The sequence below is a fragment of the Onychomys torridus genome, chromosome 19 (genome assembly GCF_903995425.1).
Source record: "Onychomys torridus chromosome 19, mOncTor1.1, whole genome shotgun sequence".
Taxonomy (NCBI): Eukaryota; Metazoa; Chordata; class Mammalia; order Rodentia; family Cricetidae; genus Onychomys; species Onychomys torridus.
The window spans coordinates 61,032,282-61,046,681 of NC_050461.1; the positions used below are offsets into that span (position 1 = coordinate 61,032,282).

The window sequence follows — 14,400 nt, forward strand, 5'->3', positions numbered from 1 at the left end:
TGGGTATTGTGTTCCCTGAAATATTGTGTGTTCCCCAAAATAAACATATCTGGGGTCAGAGAACAGACAGCCACTAGAACAAAGCCAGAAATGGTGGCTAGAAAATGGGAAGAGTAAACCATAACAGAAGTTGGGCGGTGGTGGTACACACCTTTAATCCCAGCACTTGGGAGGCAGAGCTAGCTGGATCTCTGAGTTCAAGGCCACTTTAGAATCAGCTAAGCATGGTGACCCAAGCCTTTAATCCAAGAAACATAACCTTTAACCCCAGGGAGTGGGGGCAGAAAGAGAAAGGTATATAAGGCGTGAGGGCCAGGAACTAAGGAGAAAAAAGCATGTAGTGAGTAAAGCATTCGGCTGGTTAAGCATTCAGGCTTTCGAGCACAGTTCAGCTGAGAGCCATTGGGATGAAGACTCAGAAGCTTCCAGCCTGAGGAAACAGGATCACCTGAGGAACTAGCAAGGTGAGGTAGCCGTGGCTTGTTCTGTGTCTCTGATCTTCCAGCAATCACCCCAATAACTGGCCTCGGGTTTGATTTCATTAATAAGACCTTTTAAGTTTCCTGCTATAGGCTCTAACTTCAGACTCTCAAGAAAAGTTTCAGAATGATATCAAGTTGACTATAAACTCTGAACTTAGAAATGATTTACATACTTCCTATCTTGTTAGAAGAAAATATAATAGTTCAGTTAAGAAATCTCTTCTAGAAGTTTGCTAATAGAGTTTGCTTTTAAATGTAAGTTAGTTCTGTTAAGAAATTCTTTCTAGATGTTTGTTAATAGAATTTCCTCTTGAATGTAAGTTTGATAAATGGTTCTTTTAAGAAATCTCTTCTAGATATGTGCTAAAGTTTGTGAAATAAGTTCTGTGGAGTTTCCTTTTGAATATATGTTTGTAAAAAGTGTAAATATATAATGTAAGTTTGTAAAAAATGTAAATATATAGTGATAAGAAGTGTAAATGTGTATAGCATAGTTTTATTTATGCTAGGTGTAAATATGTATAGTATTATTTATACCAGATATATTTGAACATTTTTTATAATAGCCCAAAATATAATTTTATGGTCTCAGTGGCCCCTGGAAAACCTAAATGAAGGTGACATAATTAGGGGAGCTTTTCTGTCTTCCTAGAAGTTTCCATCCTATTCTGTTTCTGTTTAGAAAGGGGTAGGCCTCCCACAATTGAATTAGTTTGTACCGAAACTCTACTGCTGTGATAAGAACACATGATATGAGCTATTTAAACAGCCAAAACTGTCTTTATAATTAGTATGAGCTTTTGTTTACTTGAGTGGATACTTTGAAGTGTTTTGAAATGGCTATTTTCTCCTGTGAATCAAAATAGTCTCTTGAAATTTTTATTGAACATTTGTTAGGAGAAAGTTTTGACTTAGAAAAAGGCTTGGCCCGGCTAAGACTGCTGTAGTCACCTCAGACCCATTCCAAAAAGGATATTTCATCTTTATTATCCTCTACTCCTTTACTGGGAGGTGTGACAGCTATGGAGATTGCTGTGGATGTTTGCAAGCTCTTAGTAGGAACCTGGGTCAGAGCTGAGTTAAGCTCTGTCCCCACTCCTGCCAGAGGCTGGTAGGCAAAGATGGGCAACTTTCTTCTTCATAATTTAAGATTATTCAAGAATGACCTAAGACAGGCACAGTCTATCTGAGGGGCCTGGAGGGCCCTTTATTATATCAAGAAGGGGAGTTGTGGAGGCCCACAAAGGTTTCCTAGTGAGATCTGAACTTGCTTTACACAACAGGGCTGCATTAGATGATTTCTTGACCACATGAGTGTTTACCAGGTGATTGGAAGGGTCTGCACTTGGCTGAGCTAGGGTGAGGTCTTTTGCTCCACCCCTTGGCATACCTATAAATAGCCCTTTAGCTGTGCAGTGGTGGCGCACACCTTTAATCCCAGCACTCGGGCAGAGTCAGGCAGATGTGAGTTCAAGGCCAGCCTGGTCTACAGAGGGAGATCCAGGAAAGGCACCAAAACTACACAGAGAAACCCTGACTCGAAAAACCAAAATAAATAAGTAAATATCCCTTTAGAAGAGACAGAAGGGGCTGGTGGATAAGGACCCAGGCCCTCCCGAGGCTGTCCTGTATTTCTGTTTCTCTCCCCTCTATCCTTCTATCTAATATATCTTATCCCTCACTCAAGAGTACCCTGTCATAAAATGTGGGAGCTGGGCTCCCACAGGACTGAGACCCTCTAATCAGCTTTTTGCTGTGCACACCTAATTTCTGCTTTGAGCCATCTGTCTTGAGCTCCCTGTGTGTGTGTGTCTCCACAGCTGGATTACATTAACTCCAGAGCTGTGCAGCTGGGGTCCCTCCTCGTCCGAGGCCTCACCACATTGGTACTAGTCAACAGTGCGTGTGGCTTCCCTTGGACAACAAGCGAATTTATGCCCTGGAATGTGTTTGATGGCAAGCTTTTCCATCAGAAGTACCTGCAGTCTGAAAAAGGATATGCTGTGGAGGTTCTTTTGGAACAAAATGTGAGTTCTGGTTATTGAATATTAGAACAATGAGTAAGTTTGAAGTCAGCCACTCTAGCTTGCCTGGAAAGTCTGCCCATCTCATTAGTCTAGAAGCTTTAGAAAAAAATAGGCATGTTCTCCAGAGTCATCCCCATCACCTCACACAGCTAGTAGGACTGTGCTTACAGTCTGTAACTGCTGTCCACAGGAGGGTGGCTTGGTTTAGCAGCATCAGTTGGAATCCACATAGCTAATTGCTTCTGTGGGGAAAATAAGCTGAAAGAAGGGTTTACACTGTCTGCAGAGGGTTTCTCCAGACAGCAGACTAGATGAGAAGACTCTGCTGCTACAAAAGGCTGCCCATGTCCTGGGGACACTGACTGCTGCCCTAGCTTTCTAAGTACAATTGCTTCATGATTCCTGGAAGATTTCCAAATGAGGCTTCCCGCCAAGCTCATTTGGAATGTTTTATTACCCACAGGGATGAGAAGGCGGTGTGATTGTGAGAGAACATGCTGATCTGTTAGATAAAACACTCCCAAGTTTTCACACCAAAGGGAAAACATTTGGCAGTGTGTTGCTGTCACCATTTCTCACCGAAGTTCCAGGGTGTTACAGGATTTGTGAGTGTTTAGAACTTAGGGGAGCAGAACAAGAGCAAAGCCCCTTCTCAGATTTGGACATTGCTCTAGCAGTGATTGAAGGAGATGCAGCCCTGGGGCACAGCTGCCAGTTGTTTGTGTACCTCAAAATACATGACTCCTCCTTGAGCACCCCAGAGGGACTTAAAAGAATCATCAAGGATGAAATATTGACCAGTAATCTATGAGAACAGTGCTGATGTTCATACCCCTCTCTGCTGCTGTTTGATGACCCCAGCATCTCCACATGGCATTCTTAGATTATCACAAGAGTAGATTTTTAGTCTTGACTGTTTAGTCTATAATGTCTAGAAGCAGGCATCACAAGTATTTGATGCTATTTCCAGGGGACTTGGGAGGAGCACAGTCATCTAAGTCCCTCTTGAGGTGATGCTAATTGAGAGCTGCCACTGTCTTCACTTGGTGCAGACCGTGCAGCTGCGCTGGTTGATATCTTGTGGACAGAGACCACAAATAGGTTGTCCCCCATCCTTGCCACCTCACACCCTGCTCTTTCATAGAATGTGCAGCTAGCCTGCATTTTCATCTCATCTGTTTGCAGAGATCGTGGCTCACCAAGTTCCACAACCTGAAGACAGTGGTCTGCAAGGCCTGCTCAAAGGAGAACCGACGCATTGTAGGCAGAACACATTGGAATTCTCACTATACAGGTGGGCAAGAGTTGGGTGCTTCCCTTTACCTGTCACTTAATGTGCTGGGGCCAGGGTAGACTTACCTGCTTTCTTGTGATTTACTGATAAAAGAACAATGAAATTATGACAGATGAATATGATTGAACTGTACTCAATAGCTTAAATTCTGGTCCCATAAGGAAAAACATTTCAAGAAGGATTCGTTTGTTAATTGAATAAAGAACTCTTTCTCTGATGTATCACTGTTTCCCACAATTCCCCCAATTAAAGACCTCATGAATAGTATTTGTCTACCTGACAGAAGTTGCGGTTTTAGTTTTTCTCATTAACAAATGGACACTAGAAAAGTTCAGTATGTATATACCTATGTGTGTACAGTGACATAGTGTTTTACAAAAGTGGTCATGACTTTGAAGAACAGTAGGAAAGGGCAAATGGAATGGTTTGGAAGGAGGAAAAGGAAGGGGGAAATGTTGCAATTAAATTATAACCTCAAAAAGAGAATAATTAAATAGGAGCTATGGAAGATTTATGGTTCTGTCACCTAAACTGGCAACTGTTGGAAGATAATACACTTCTGAAGTGTCTTCCTGTGTCACAGTTCAAGATTCTCACCCTTCCACATAGCATTCATCACGTTAAACAGTGGCCAGTCCTCCACTACTGTCCGTGTTTGCAGTGGATCCTAGACAACCAAGGGCCTCGGTGGTGAGGGTGTCAGTAACAGACATTCCAATAAGCTGATTGCTGGGCGCCACAGGAAGGGAGCCTGGTGGTCTGGGGAAGAGTGGCTGTAGATTTGGGTGAATTGCAACAGAAGAAGCAAAGAAGGTCAATAGGAGTTGGGTATAGAATTCTTCTTAATGCTAACCTTCAGAGTTGATGTTTGTATCTAATGAACTGAGGAATTTTTGAAGGTTTTGAAGTGGTGTTGCTGGAAAGGTTCTCTCAGGTCAGCAGCTACTTTGGGAGTGAAGGGAAATGGGATCAGGAGAAGGCTGGCCCAGGGATTGACCTGGGCCCCAGGTGAGAGGTGGCCCTGGGGCAAGTGCCTGCACCCTTAGAGTGTCTCAGGCATCACATAAGTTGTGCTTTGATCGTTTCCCCTCACTTGTGGGTGAATCTAGTAGTATGGGTGCATTGCTTGGGACCTTGTCCCTTTTGTCCACAGTGGCTCCAAGCAGAAGAGAAGTTTGGTCTCTGAAGGTACCTTTAAAAGTCCAAGATAGCCAGGGGGGGGTGGTGTACACCTTTAATCCCAGCACTCGGAAGGCAGAGGCTGGTGGATTTCTGTGAGTTCGAGGCCAGCCTGGTCTACAGAGCGAGTTCCAGGACAGGCTCCAAAATTACACAGAGAAACCCTGTCTCGAAAAACAAACAAAAAAGTCCAAGGTAGTATGTAATCAGTGGGAATGAGTGATACAAGGAAGACATCAGTGTATAAAAAGTATGTGTTAATGCATTTGTGGGAAGTGTGGAGGAGCTCACCACATCCCAGGAATATGCTCAAGGGGAACACATCCATATGATGGTGTTACCTGAAGAGACTGGAGGTGGGCCTTCTTATAGGGGGGAATAGCTTTTGCAATTGTTACCTCTGGGACAGAGTCTGGGTAAGCAACAAGACTCCATTTTAAATACACATGGTGAGATATATCTTAGTGCTGGTCATAAGCTACCATTTGACTTCTAGTCCAGATTGGCCACACCTCTACTAAGGCCTTTGTCTATATAGTCTTAGTCCCATTCTGCTGTTGTGAGCACACTGAAGGTTTACTTGCCTGGTATCACTTGCTACGCTATTAAGTGTGAGACAAAGTGAGTGATAGTGTGCTGATGTGTTGACCATGTTCCCACAGGGAGACTGGGGAGACAGGGCTCCAGCTCCCACAGGACAGGCTCCACACATGGCCATCCTGGGCAGCCATGGAGAGATCAGGGTTCAGGTAAGAGGCTACCATACCAGCCATCAACTGCTCATAGGTGCTGCTTTTCTTTATGCTTTGTTTGTGCTGAAACATGCTATGTTTCCTGTGTTTGAAAACAAGTTGTGTATTTACAGTTAGAAAACAGATCAGTTGTTGACATACCTAATTCTTTGTTTAATGGATTAGAGACAAGTAATAATCTTGCTTGATGGTGATATGCTTCTTACTGCTTTATTTTCTACCAGTTCATCTCTTAAAGACTCCATTTTTACAGTTTACTCAAAGGCTTTTCTAAATATTGCTAGTAAAGAGCTCAAATAGGAGCACTCTGCTATCTTTCGTGTCATGGCTTACTTTTTTTTTTTTTTTTTTTTTTTGTGGTTTTTCGAGACAGGGTTTCTCTGTGTAGCTTTGCGCCTTTCCTGGAACTCACTTTGGAGACCAGGCTGGCCTCAAATTCACAGAGATCTGCCTTCCTCTGCCTCCCGAATGCTGGGATTAAAGGCGTGTGCCACCACCGCCCGGCCCCATGGATTACATTTATAATGTTAGAAATGCAGCTTTTTATATGTCATATGGGTGTATTGATAATCACACTATACTTAATTTGATATGCAATTATTTCACTTCAATCAGTATTTGAATTCAAATTTCTTTTAGGTTCCAGAGCTAAACTTGATAGACTGAAATTACCGAAGACTTAAGGTTTTGTCCTTTTATAGAAATATACTCAAATGTGATTTTTACTTTTGTAAACCAGATGTGTGCAGATTTGCATGTTGCTCAGATTACTGTCTAAGACACGGCAGCTCTTTAGCAGTCCTGAGTGCAGCGAGCACATCCATTTCTGTGATGTTGCTGAGGAAGGACTCTCCTCAGGCTGTAGACAGCACATGTGTACAGTGCCCAGGCTTATCTTCTCAAGTGTGGGTATTGAGCAGCTTTGAAGCTGCTGATGTTTAGAACAATCCAGTTCCTGGTGGACATCTTTGAAAGGCTGCTCCCTGGAGAAGAAGCACCATCAATATAGACTTAGGTTGGCTTTTGACTTTGAAGTAGCTGAACTTACACAGGGTGCTCCATCACTCCTACCACTGACTGTCTTCTAGGGCCTATGGTGGCCCAGCTGAAGCTCTCCAGCACAGCCTGTGTCCAGGGCTCCCTGCCACACTACCAGCTCGCCCATGACTCTGAGCTGACCCAGACAGATGTTTCTTCAGAATAATGGCAAGGGAGGGTCAGAGGTCTGACTAGATAGATGTCTCTCAAGGCCAGAGACCACCAAAAGCAGTGAAAGCCTATAGACCTTCTTTGTAACGCTACCATGACATTGGTAATGGCTTTAGCCCACTTGAGTTAGATAGGATCTAGGTGTAGGCCCAGTTATCTGCATGTCCCACCCTGAAAATATTTACACATCCTGCATCCTGACATAAGGCACCTGGCTGAAAGTCAGGCTAATACCCTTAAGGCTTTGGCCCTTTGCCCTTGTGTGGTGGGGGAAGAGCTAGTGGCCCTTCCTTGAGGCAGCTGGTCCCCTCTGATGGTTCTTCCGCTGCTGGCAGCCGCAGTCCGCCTTGCCTGGTATGCTAAGGAAGGTGATGCCTTCTTTTTGTCCTCTTTGGCTTGCTGTTGTCCCATTCCCATGTGCAGAATCTTGATGCTAGGCCAGATGACAGCTGTACAGTTGTGGGCAGTAAGAGGTTGTCGTTCTCTAGGGAGGCTAGCCCCCTCACCAGCTGCATCACCAGTGTTGTCAGATCTCCACACTCAGACTGTCTGGTGACTGTCCCAGGTGACTGACCTGGCTCCTTCTTCTGTCAGGCAGCTGGCATCAATAAGCTTGTGTACCTACAGCTCTGCAGAGCTGTGATTCTTTGGTTCATGGTTGGTGGATGAGTATAACTCCTATAGGTGAGTAGGAAAGGTGGTAAGGTGCTATTTACAGAGGCTGCCATAGAACCAGGCCCGGGCCAGACTTCTCTGGGAAGCCTGGGCCTTAGTAACCTCACCTGCAGCTCTTAGGACAGTCTCAGAACCTGCACCAGAATGCCTTTGGTTTTCCAGACAGGTATTTCTTAGTATGGCTATGCTACTGAAACTGTAAACCCTACGAAGAGTTGTCTGTATCCACAGAGCCCTGTCCCCGGCCAAGTGCCCAGAAAGAATGTCACAAGAATTGGATTATTCTCACCCTTAGTGACATGGCAGAAGTTACAGGGATATGTTTCAGATATGCTAGGGGAATCAATTCTTCCTTGGGTTGTTGTTGGTCATGGGGGGGGGCGAGTGTTGATTTCTTCACATTCTCTTAGCAGAGGGTATTGAGCGTGTCCTCATATAGACAAAAATAATGGAATGCCTCCCTAGGAGAAATGATTTCTAAGTCCCAGTTCTCTACCAGAGAGATGTCTACCCTAGAAACCACATCACTGAGCATTTCCATTGTCCCAGAGATATCATGGTATCTGTATGTCCCACCAGTGTGACAGCTATCTATCTTCTTGGCACCAGGATGCATCCTACATATGTGACGTGTCCTTGTGGCCAGTGATAGAAGGCTAGAGGCCTTTAGCCACATGTAGAGTGGATACGTGTTTTAGGACATAAGATTGAAGACTAGTGAGATAATGGTGGTAGCCTCCTGCTGGGCCCAAAGCTGAGGTCAGGAGATGTCAGAATTCTAGGACTGGAACTACAATGAGTGAACTAGAATCATCAGTTTAGGTAACCCTATTCAAGCTGCAGATGTCTTTCCAAGCGTGCTGTTCCCATTCATGTTTATAAAAATATTTGCTACCAGTGAGGAATTGTAAGCATAGTGAAGACCTCAGGGCACAGCCACAGCTCTTGTGGTTCTTTGTATGTATGCCATGCATCTCCTGATTTTCTGATCTTTTGACCCATATGCTCTGCAGCTCTCTCACACACATCAGTAGTCCAGCCATGGCCTGGCCTGGTAAGATACACTCTCCTTCTGGACCTTTTGCATCTTCAGGACTTGGTCCTCCCTAAGCCATGGGCTCTTATGTCCCCAGCATTCTACATGCCACTACTTCCTGGCCTCTTGTCTGCAGCCTGGGCCACAGTCCTATAGCCCAGCATTGACATCCCTTTTGGTAACTCTAACACTCACCAACTTAATGAAACAGATGTGGTGAACAAAGTATGGACAGCTGTGCATTTCCTGGTTGTGTGCTCTACATTGGTTTACTTTGCATGCGTGTTCTTCGAGTTCCATAGGGCAGTGATGGAGACAAAGGTCTTGCTCTTGTTGAACTCAGTGAATAATGTCATGCTTCCCATCATATACCCAGTGTTTTAGTTCTAAATCCAGTATGCACATCCACAACCACCAATTTCCTATATCTCACTTCTGATATACATATCTTGAAAACTATGTTTACACATATAAAGGAAAGGCCAGATAATCAAAAGCAATAAGCAGATCTTCTGATCCAGAAAAGAACAATGTGAAGTTGTCATCACTGTTATAGATGTGCAAGCCCTGAGGACACACAAGGCCCTGGACAGTTTAGTCTGTTCAGTGATCGACTATGCAGTACCACAGTTCTCTTTACTCAACTGCCTAATTTCCTGCTACCAGCCAGGCTGGAAAGTTCCAAGAGTTGGCTTCTATCCTCCACCTACATGGCCACACTAAACCTGACACATTGGGAGTCTTAAGTGGTGTGTGTGTTATCTAGCTTTAAGACCAGAGAAGCCCATTTACCCTGTTGTTCTGTTTACTTGAAAACAGAAACATGGCACTGGTCACATTAGTTAAAGCCTAAAATCTACATAGACATTGTGCCCTGGTTTGAAACTTGGGATTTTGAAGGAAAGCTCTACTTTATTGGGGTAGGTTATAATAGAAACATAATCACAGTAGTGATTGTGAAGGTTGGGCTGGGGAAAGTTCTAGGGTCCTGAGTGGCCTGGTGCTGGGTTGATGTCAGGTTGAATGGCTGGAGGTGAGTCTAGAAGCAGCTAGGGGCAGTATGTGAGCAAAGGACAGTACTTCATTGGCACCTTGCCCATGTGGTAGAAAGTCCACAGGCCACCTGCTGCTGCTGCTGCTGCTGCTGCTGCGTTAGTGCTCTTTGGTGTTGTGTACAACATCAACTTTCACACATTTGGTCCTTAATTGGAATTTTTGTTGTTGTTGTTTTAAAGATCAGGCAATCTACTTTCTCTGCGAAATTACTGAGGTGTTGTTTTGGGCCAGCACGTATTTGTAGTGGGTTTTTTTTTTCCTGTCTTAAATATATTTGTATTCAACATATGAAGTGGAAAGTTGTTACTATTTCAAGATTAGAAAAAAATAGACAAAACTCTTCATGTTAAACAAGACTCGAAATGCTTTATGTTCAAAATGGCAGTGTTCAGTTTTGGCATAGTTGGCACATTTTCAAAGTCTGGACCTAACTGTGTACATGTGCGCCCTGTGGAAGCTGAGGCTTCAGGGTCACTTCAGGGACTGCAACCTGGCAGATAGGGGTGGGGTGCGCCTCAGAGATAGTCATCATCAAAGTCTGGGGCCCAGCCTAGCCTCCCTGTGACCAAATGGCTACCAGAGTTGAAGTTTTGGCCTTTCTCTTGCTATTATTCAGCCCAGCTGGTGAGGGAAAACGTGTTAAATTCCATTAAGAAGCTGTAGACGAGGTGAGATTCTTCACTTCACCCCTCCTCATGGTCAGTGAAAGGGGCCTGCACACTAGGAGACTTCAGGAGTGGAAGCGGAGATGAGAGGGTGGACACCTGTCAGGGCCATCACCCTTACACCTAGGGGTCATTAGGCAGAGTGTGTTAAAGCCATTGCTTTCATGTACCAAAGAAAGCCAAGAGCAAGACTTGCAGAGTCTCACTATGTGGTATTGTCCTGCCTGGAACTCACAGAGACCCACTTGCCTCTGAGTCCTGAGTACCACCATGTTCAACCAAAAAGTGTCATTTTTAAGATGTGGAAACTCAGTTTTCTTCAAGGCTAGCTCTGCTCCAAGTCCCTTCCCAACACCCCATGTCTGTCAGAGGCAGGAAGTGGCCAGCTACACTGTGGGGTTGGGGGGCTTGTATGCTCAGCCCTGGAAAAGCCACACGTGGATTTTTCTGTGCTTGGCAGAAAGTCCTCTCAAAGCCATCTGCATATGAATTTCCATTTCCAAAGTCATTAGCAGTAATAAACATCTAGATGTCCTGCAGATGGTTAGAACTGGCACCAAGAGAAACAATTTTGACAGTTTCCTTCTACTAATAGCACTACCTCCTAATTAATTGCTTCCACTTTAATGGAATAATTATAGAACAAAATTTAATGACAGGTGGTCACAGCTGAAAATGTTCTGTCTTCCAGTACAACTCAGCATTCTGTCTTTATGCATACTTAGAACCATGCCACTTCCTTCAGTTAGTGTTTGGAGACAGTTCTTCTTAGAGTTAGTGTTTGGAGACAGTTCTTCTTACTTTGGTTTTTATTTCTGTTTGGTGCAGGAGGCAGACAGTATGAGCATGACCAGTGGAGACGATACTAGACGTCTTGCAGGTAAAATCCTCACCAGCATCTTCAAATGAATCAGTAGCTGCTCTGTCTTTGCAGTTGAGAGCCAGTATGTCACATGTGACAGCTTCCCGGCTAGGATCCACCAACTTAATTCAAGATGTGTTTGCTTCTTCCAGAAAGTGTGGGAAGAGGATGCAGTGCCCAGACTCCACCCTCCTTCAGAGTAATGTCACCCAGTCTCACCAGCAAGGCCGATGGCAACTGGGACCACACTTCAAAGGAAGGAAAAATTACCTTTCAGAGGTTTTTCCCACATGTATTGTAAAAAATGTCCATTGGTTTGGTTTCAAAGGTTGCTCCTGACTCCATGGCCCACAACATTCATCACTAGCACCACATATGCTCTCCCGATCTTAGCAGGACTCTAGATTGTGAAAATGTTTTCCCAAATCATTAGTCTTTGAAATCATGGAGTCTTAGTTACTTTTCTGTTACTGTGAAAAGACACCATGACCAAAGCAACTTATAAAAGGAAGCATCTGACATGGGGCTCAAGGTTCCAGAGGGTAGCAGAGTCCATGACCATCATGTCAGAGAGCATGGTGGCAGGCAGGCTAATGAACTAACTGGGAATGGCTCAGGGTTTTGAAACTTCAAAGCCCACCCATTGACACACCCCCTCCAGCGTGGCCACACCTAACCCTTTGCACCAAGCATTCAAACATGTTAGCCTATGCGGGTCATTCTCATCCAGTCCGTGACACATGAAATCTAGTAGCCATACAATCTGTCAGAAATTCTAACAGAAGTCAGTTGTCTAGCTACTTCTTTTCTTGATCCTCAGAAGTATTTGGATAGAAAAAATAAACTAAACTCTTGCTTGCTTATGGGAAAGTTGGTTCTGCTTGGAGGAGAGATGGCTCAGCAGTTAAGAACAGTGGCTGCTCCTCTAGAGGACCCAGGTATGGTTCCTGTCACCACCATGATAGCTCACAACTGTTTGTATCTCCAGTTCCAGGGGATCTAAAGTGTCTTCTGGCCTCTGTGGACTCTAGACACACAAGTGATGCACAGACATCCATGCAGGCAAAACAATCATTAAGATGAAATAAAAAAGTAAAATGAACTTTTTTAAAGAAGCACACTGGGTTAGGCTTAGAAGTAAGGTCCTCTTTAACCTTGGAGGTTATTACCTGTCTCCACTGGAGACATGAAAATAGCTGTGCCAGGGCCCTTATGGCCATGCTATGTCTCTGAGGACACTTAGTTCACTTGGGAGATGCAAGCACTCCTGACCCCTGGAAGATGTGCCCTTCAGTGCTGCTGTATCTAAATTCTTAGTAAGCCTCTAAAAATGCTCATTTTCATCTTTACACTGACAGTTACCGAGATGACCCTGGCTCAAGTGTGCTTCGCAGAGCTCTTGGGTTTCACCTTAAAATTCTTATATTTACCAGAAAGGTATATATATATATAGCTCACATGTGAACATGTTTGTATTTGTTCAGCTTCTTTCTGCTCCTGAAGGACTTCTACATACTGTGTCTTGTAGCTGCTATGACTTTAATGCCTGGATTTGGAACTGGCCTTTCTGATCCTCCAGTGAATGTTTCCCTCTAATATTCACTTCCTGTCCTTTTCATGTGTGCTTCTTTGAAACACTGCTGCCTTTAGATGTTCTGTTACTCTGCTGTTTACCTGTGTAACTTGGAGTTAAGTTTGTGATCTCTTAGAAAGTATATTTCTATGAAAGCTGTTTTCCTTCACAGAATCTGTATTTTGACCTATCAATAAAATATGGATGTCATTCACAAGCTAAATAAGCCATTGTGTTGGTAGATATTTATCACATTTAAAATATCAGTGTGCAGAGCTTTGATAATGAGAATATTGCTTATGTTGTATTCCAGTCAAGTCTTGTATAATTTCCACATCGATTTAAAATGCTCATGATTGACTCCTTCCTTCCCTCCCTTCCTTCCCTCCCTTCCTCTCTCCCTCCCTTCCTCCCTCCCTTCTTCCCTTCCTTCATTCCAAGACAAGGTCCTACTCTATTGCCTACACAGTCCCAGGAGTCCTAAGGCCTCAGTAATATCCTCCTATTGTACCAAACCTTCTTAGGCATGTCATATCTTTCTTTGTTCTTATAGAAATATGATGTTGAGCACAGAATCAGATAGTGTTCCTAAAGTAGGAAAAATCAACACATTTTCAGGAATCAAAAAATCAAAAGAAAACGCCCATCTATCCTTTCTAAGGACATGAGTGTTCTCTAATGGAATGAGCGCTTCATTCCACAGAATGCAGGGACTGTGTGAAGCAGTGTTGGACAGAGAAACAAGTGAAGCAGGCAGGTGTTACTAAGCAGTGCTGAGCGATAAAGCAAGCAAGGCAACAAGACAACACGACTCTGGATTAGTACATGGAAAGTGGTGGTGAAAGTGAGGCATGTTTTCTTTTCCTTCTTAGAAAACAATATTTTTATTAACTGTCAATATTTTTAGAAATATATGCTAAAATATATGTAAAATATGATATGAACTAGAAAAAAAGTAAAAAAGGAAAGCCACTTATACACTCTTCATGCTGGAATCAATTCCAAAGTACAGGTACAATGGAAAGATAGAATAGCACGTGTATTTTAGAAACCAACAGGTCAAATACAACAAAAATAATGACATACATGTGAGCAGTCAGTGCCTTTTGGTTTATATTTTTTTCACACATGTGTACAGTTCATAGAACCTAACTATGAATTAGACCCATAACAACTCACCATTCTAAAATATTTTTTGAGGAAATGACTTGCAAATTTATTTTAGAAATACTAATAAAGGTACTACATTTAAAACTCACAGAATGGAAGTGATGTCACAGAAGATAAATCAGGAAGCACCAGAAGTCCAGCTCAGTCACAATCATACTTGCGTAAATGTTGAAGCTGGCTGCCAAGGTAAGCTTGACTGACACATTGTAGTTCATTTCCACTTATTTCAGTTGCTTAGCCAGTGACAGCCCCATGTGCATTTCTGATTCAAACTGCCAGAGCCAGGGAGCAGAACATCTTGTCCTCTGAATGGGGTGCTGTGTGGCAACTGCTGCTTTTGTTTCCTGAGAAGCAGGCACAGAGGCTGACTACTGTGTGTCCACTCCCCTAGCTCATGTAATCCCAGGGGGTTAAAGGAAT

General features: G+C 43.6%; 1 protein-coding gene across 3 annotated transcripts in view; it reads left to right on the forward strand.

The window, feature by feature from the left end:
• Fam120b (family with sequence similarity 120B) overlaps positions 1 to 11,835 on the forward strand; it is a 79,702-nt gene extending 67,867 nt beyond the window's left edge. For all 3 annotated transcript variants that reach the window (XM_036168517.1, XM_036168516.1, XM_036168515.1), the window contains exons 7-11: positions 2,303 to 2,509; positions 3,695 to 3,803; positions 5,645 to 5,731; positions 11,204 to 11,255; positions 11,390 to 11,835. In XM_036168517.1, coding sequence (XP_036024410.1) covers positions 2,303 to 2,509; positions 3,695 to 3,803; positions 5,645 to 5,731; positions 11,204 to 11,244 — 444 coding nt within the window. In that variant the 3' untranslated portion in view covers positions 11,245 to 11,255; positions 11,390 to 11,835. The remainder of the gene's footprint in view (positions 1 to 2,302; positions 2,510 to 3,694; positions 3,804 to 5,644; positions 5,732 to 11,203; positions 11,256 to 11,389) is intronic.
• The last annotated feature ends 2,565 nt before the right edge of the window (positions 11,836 to 14,400 follow it).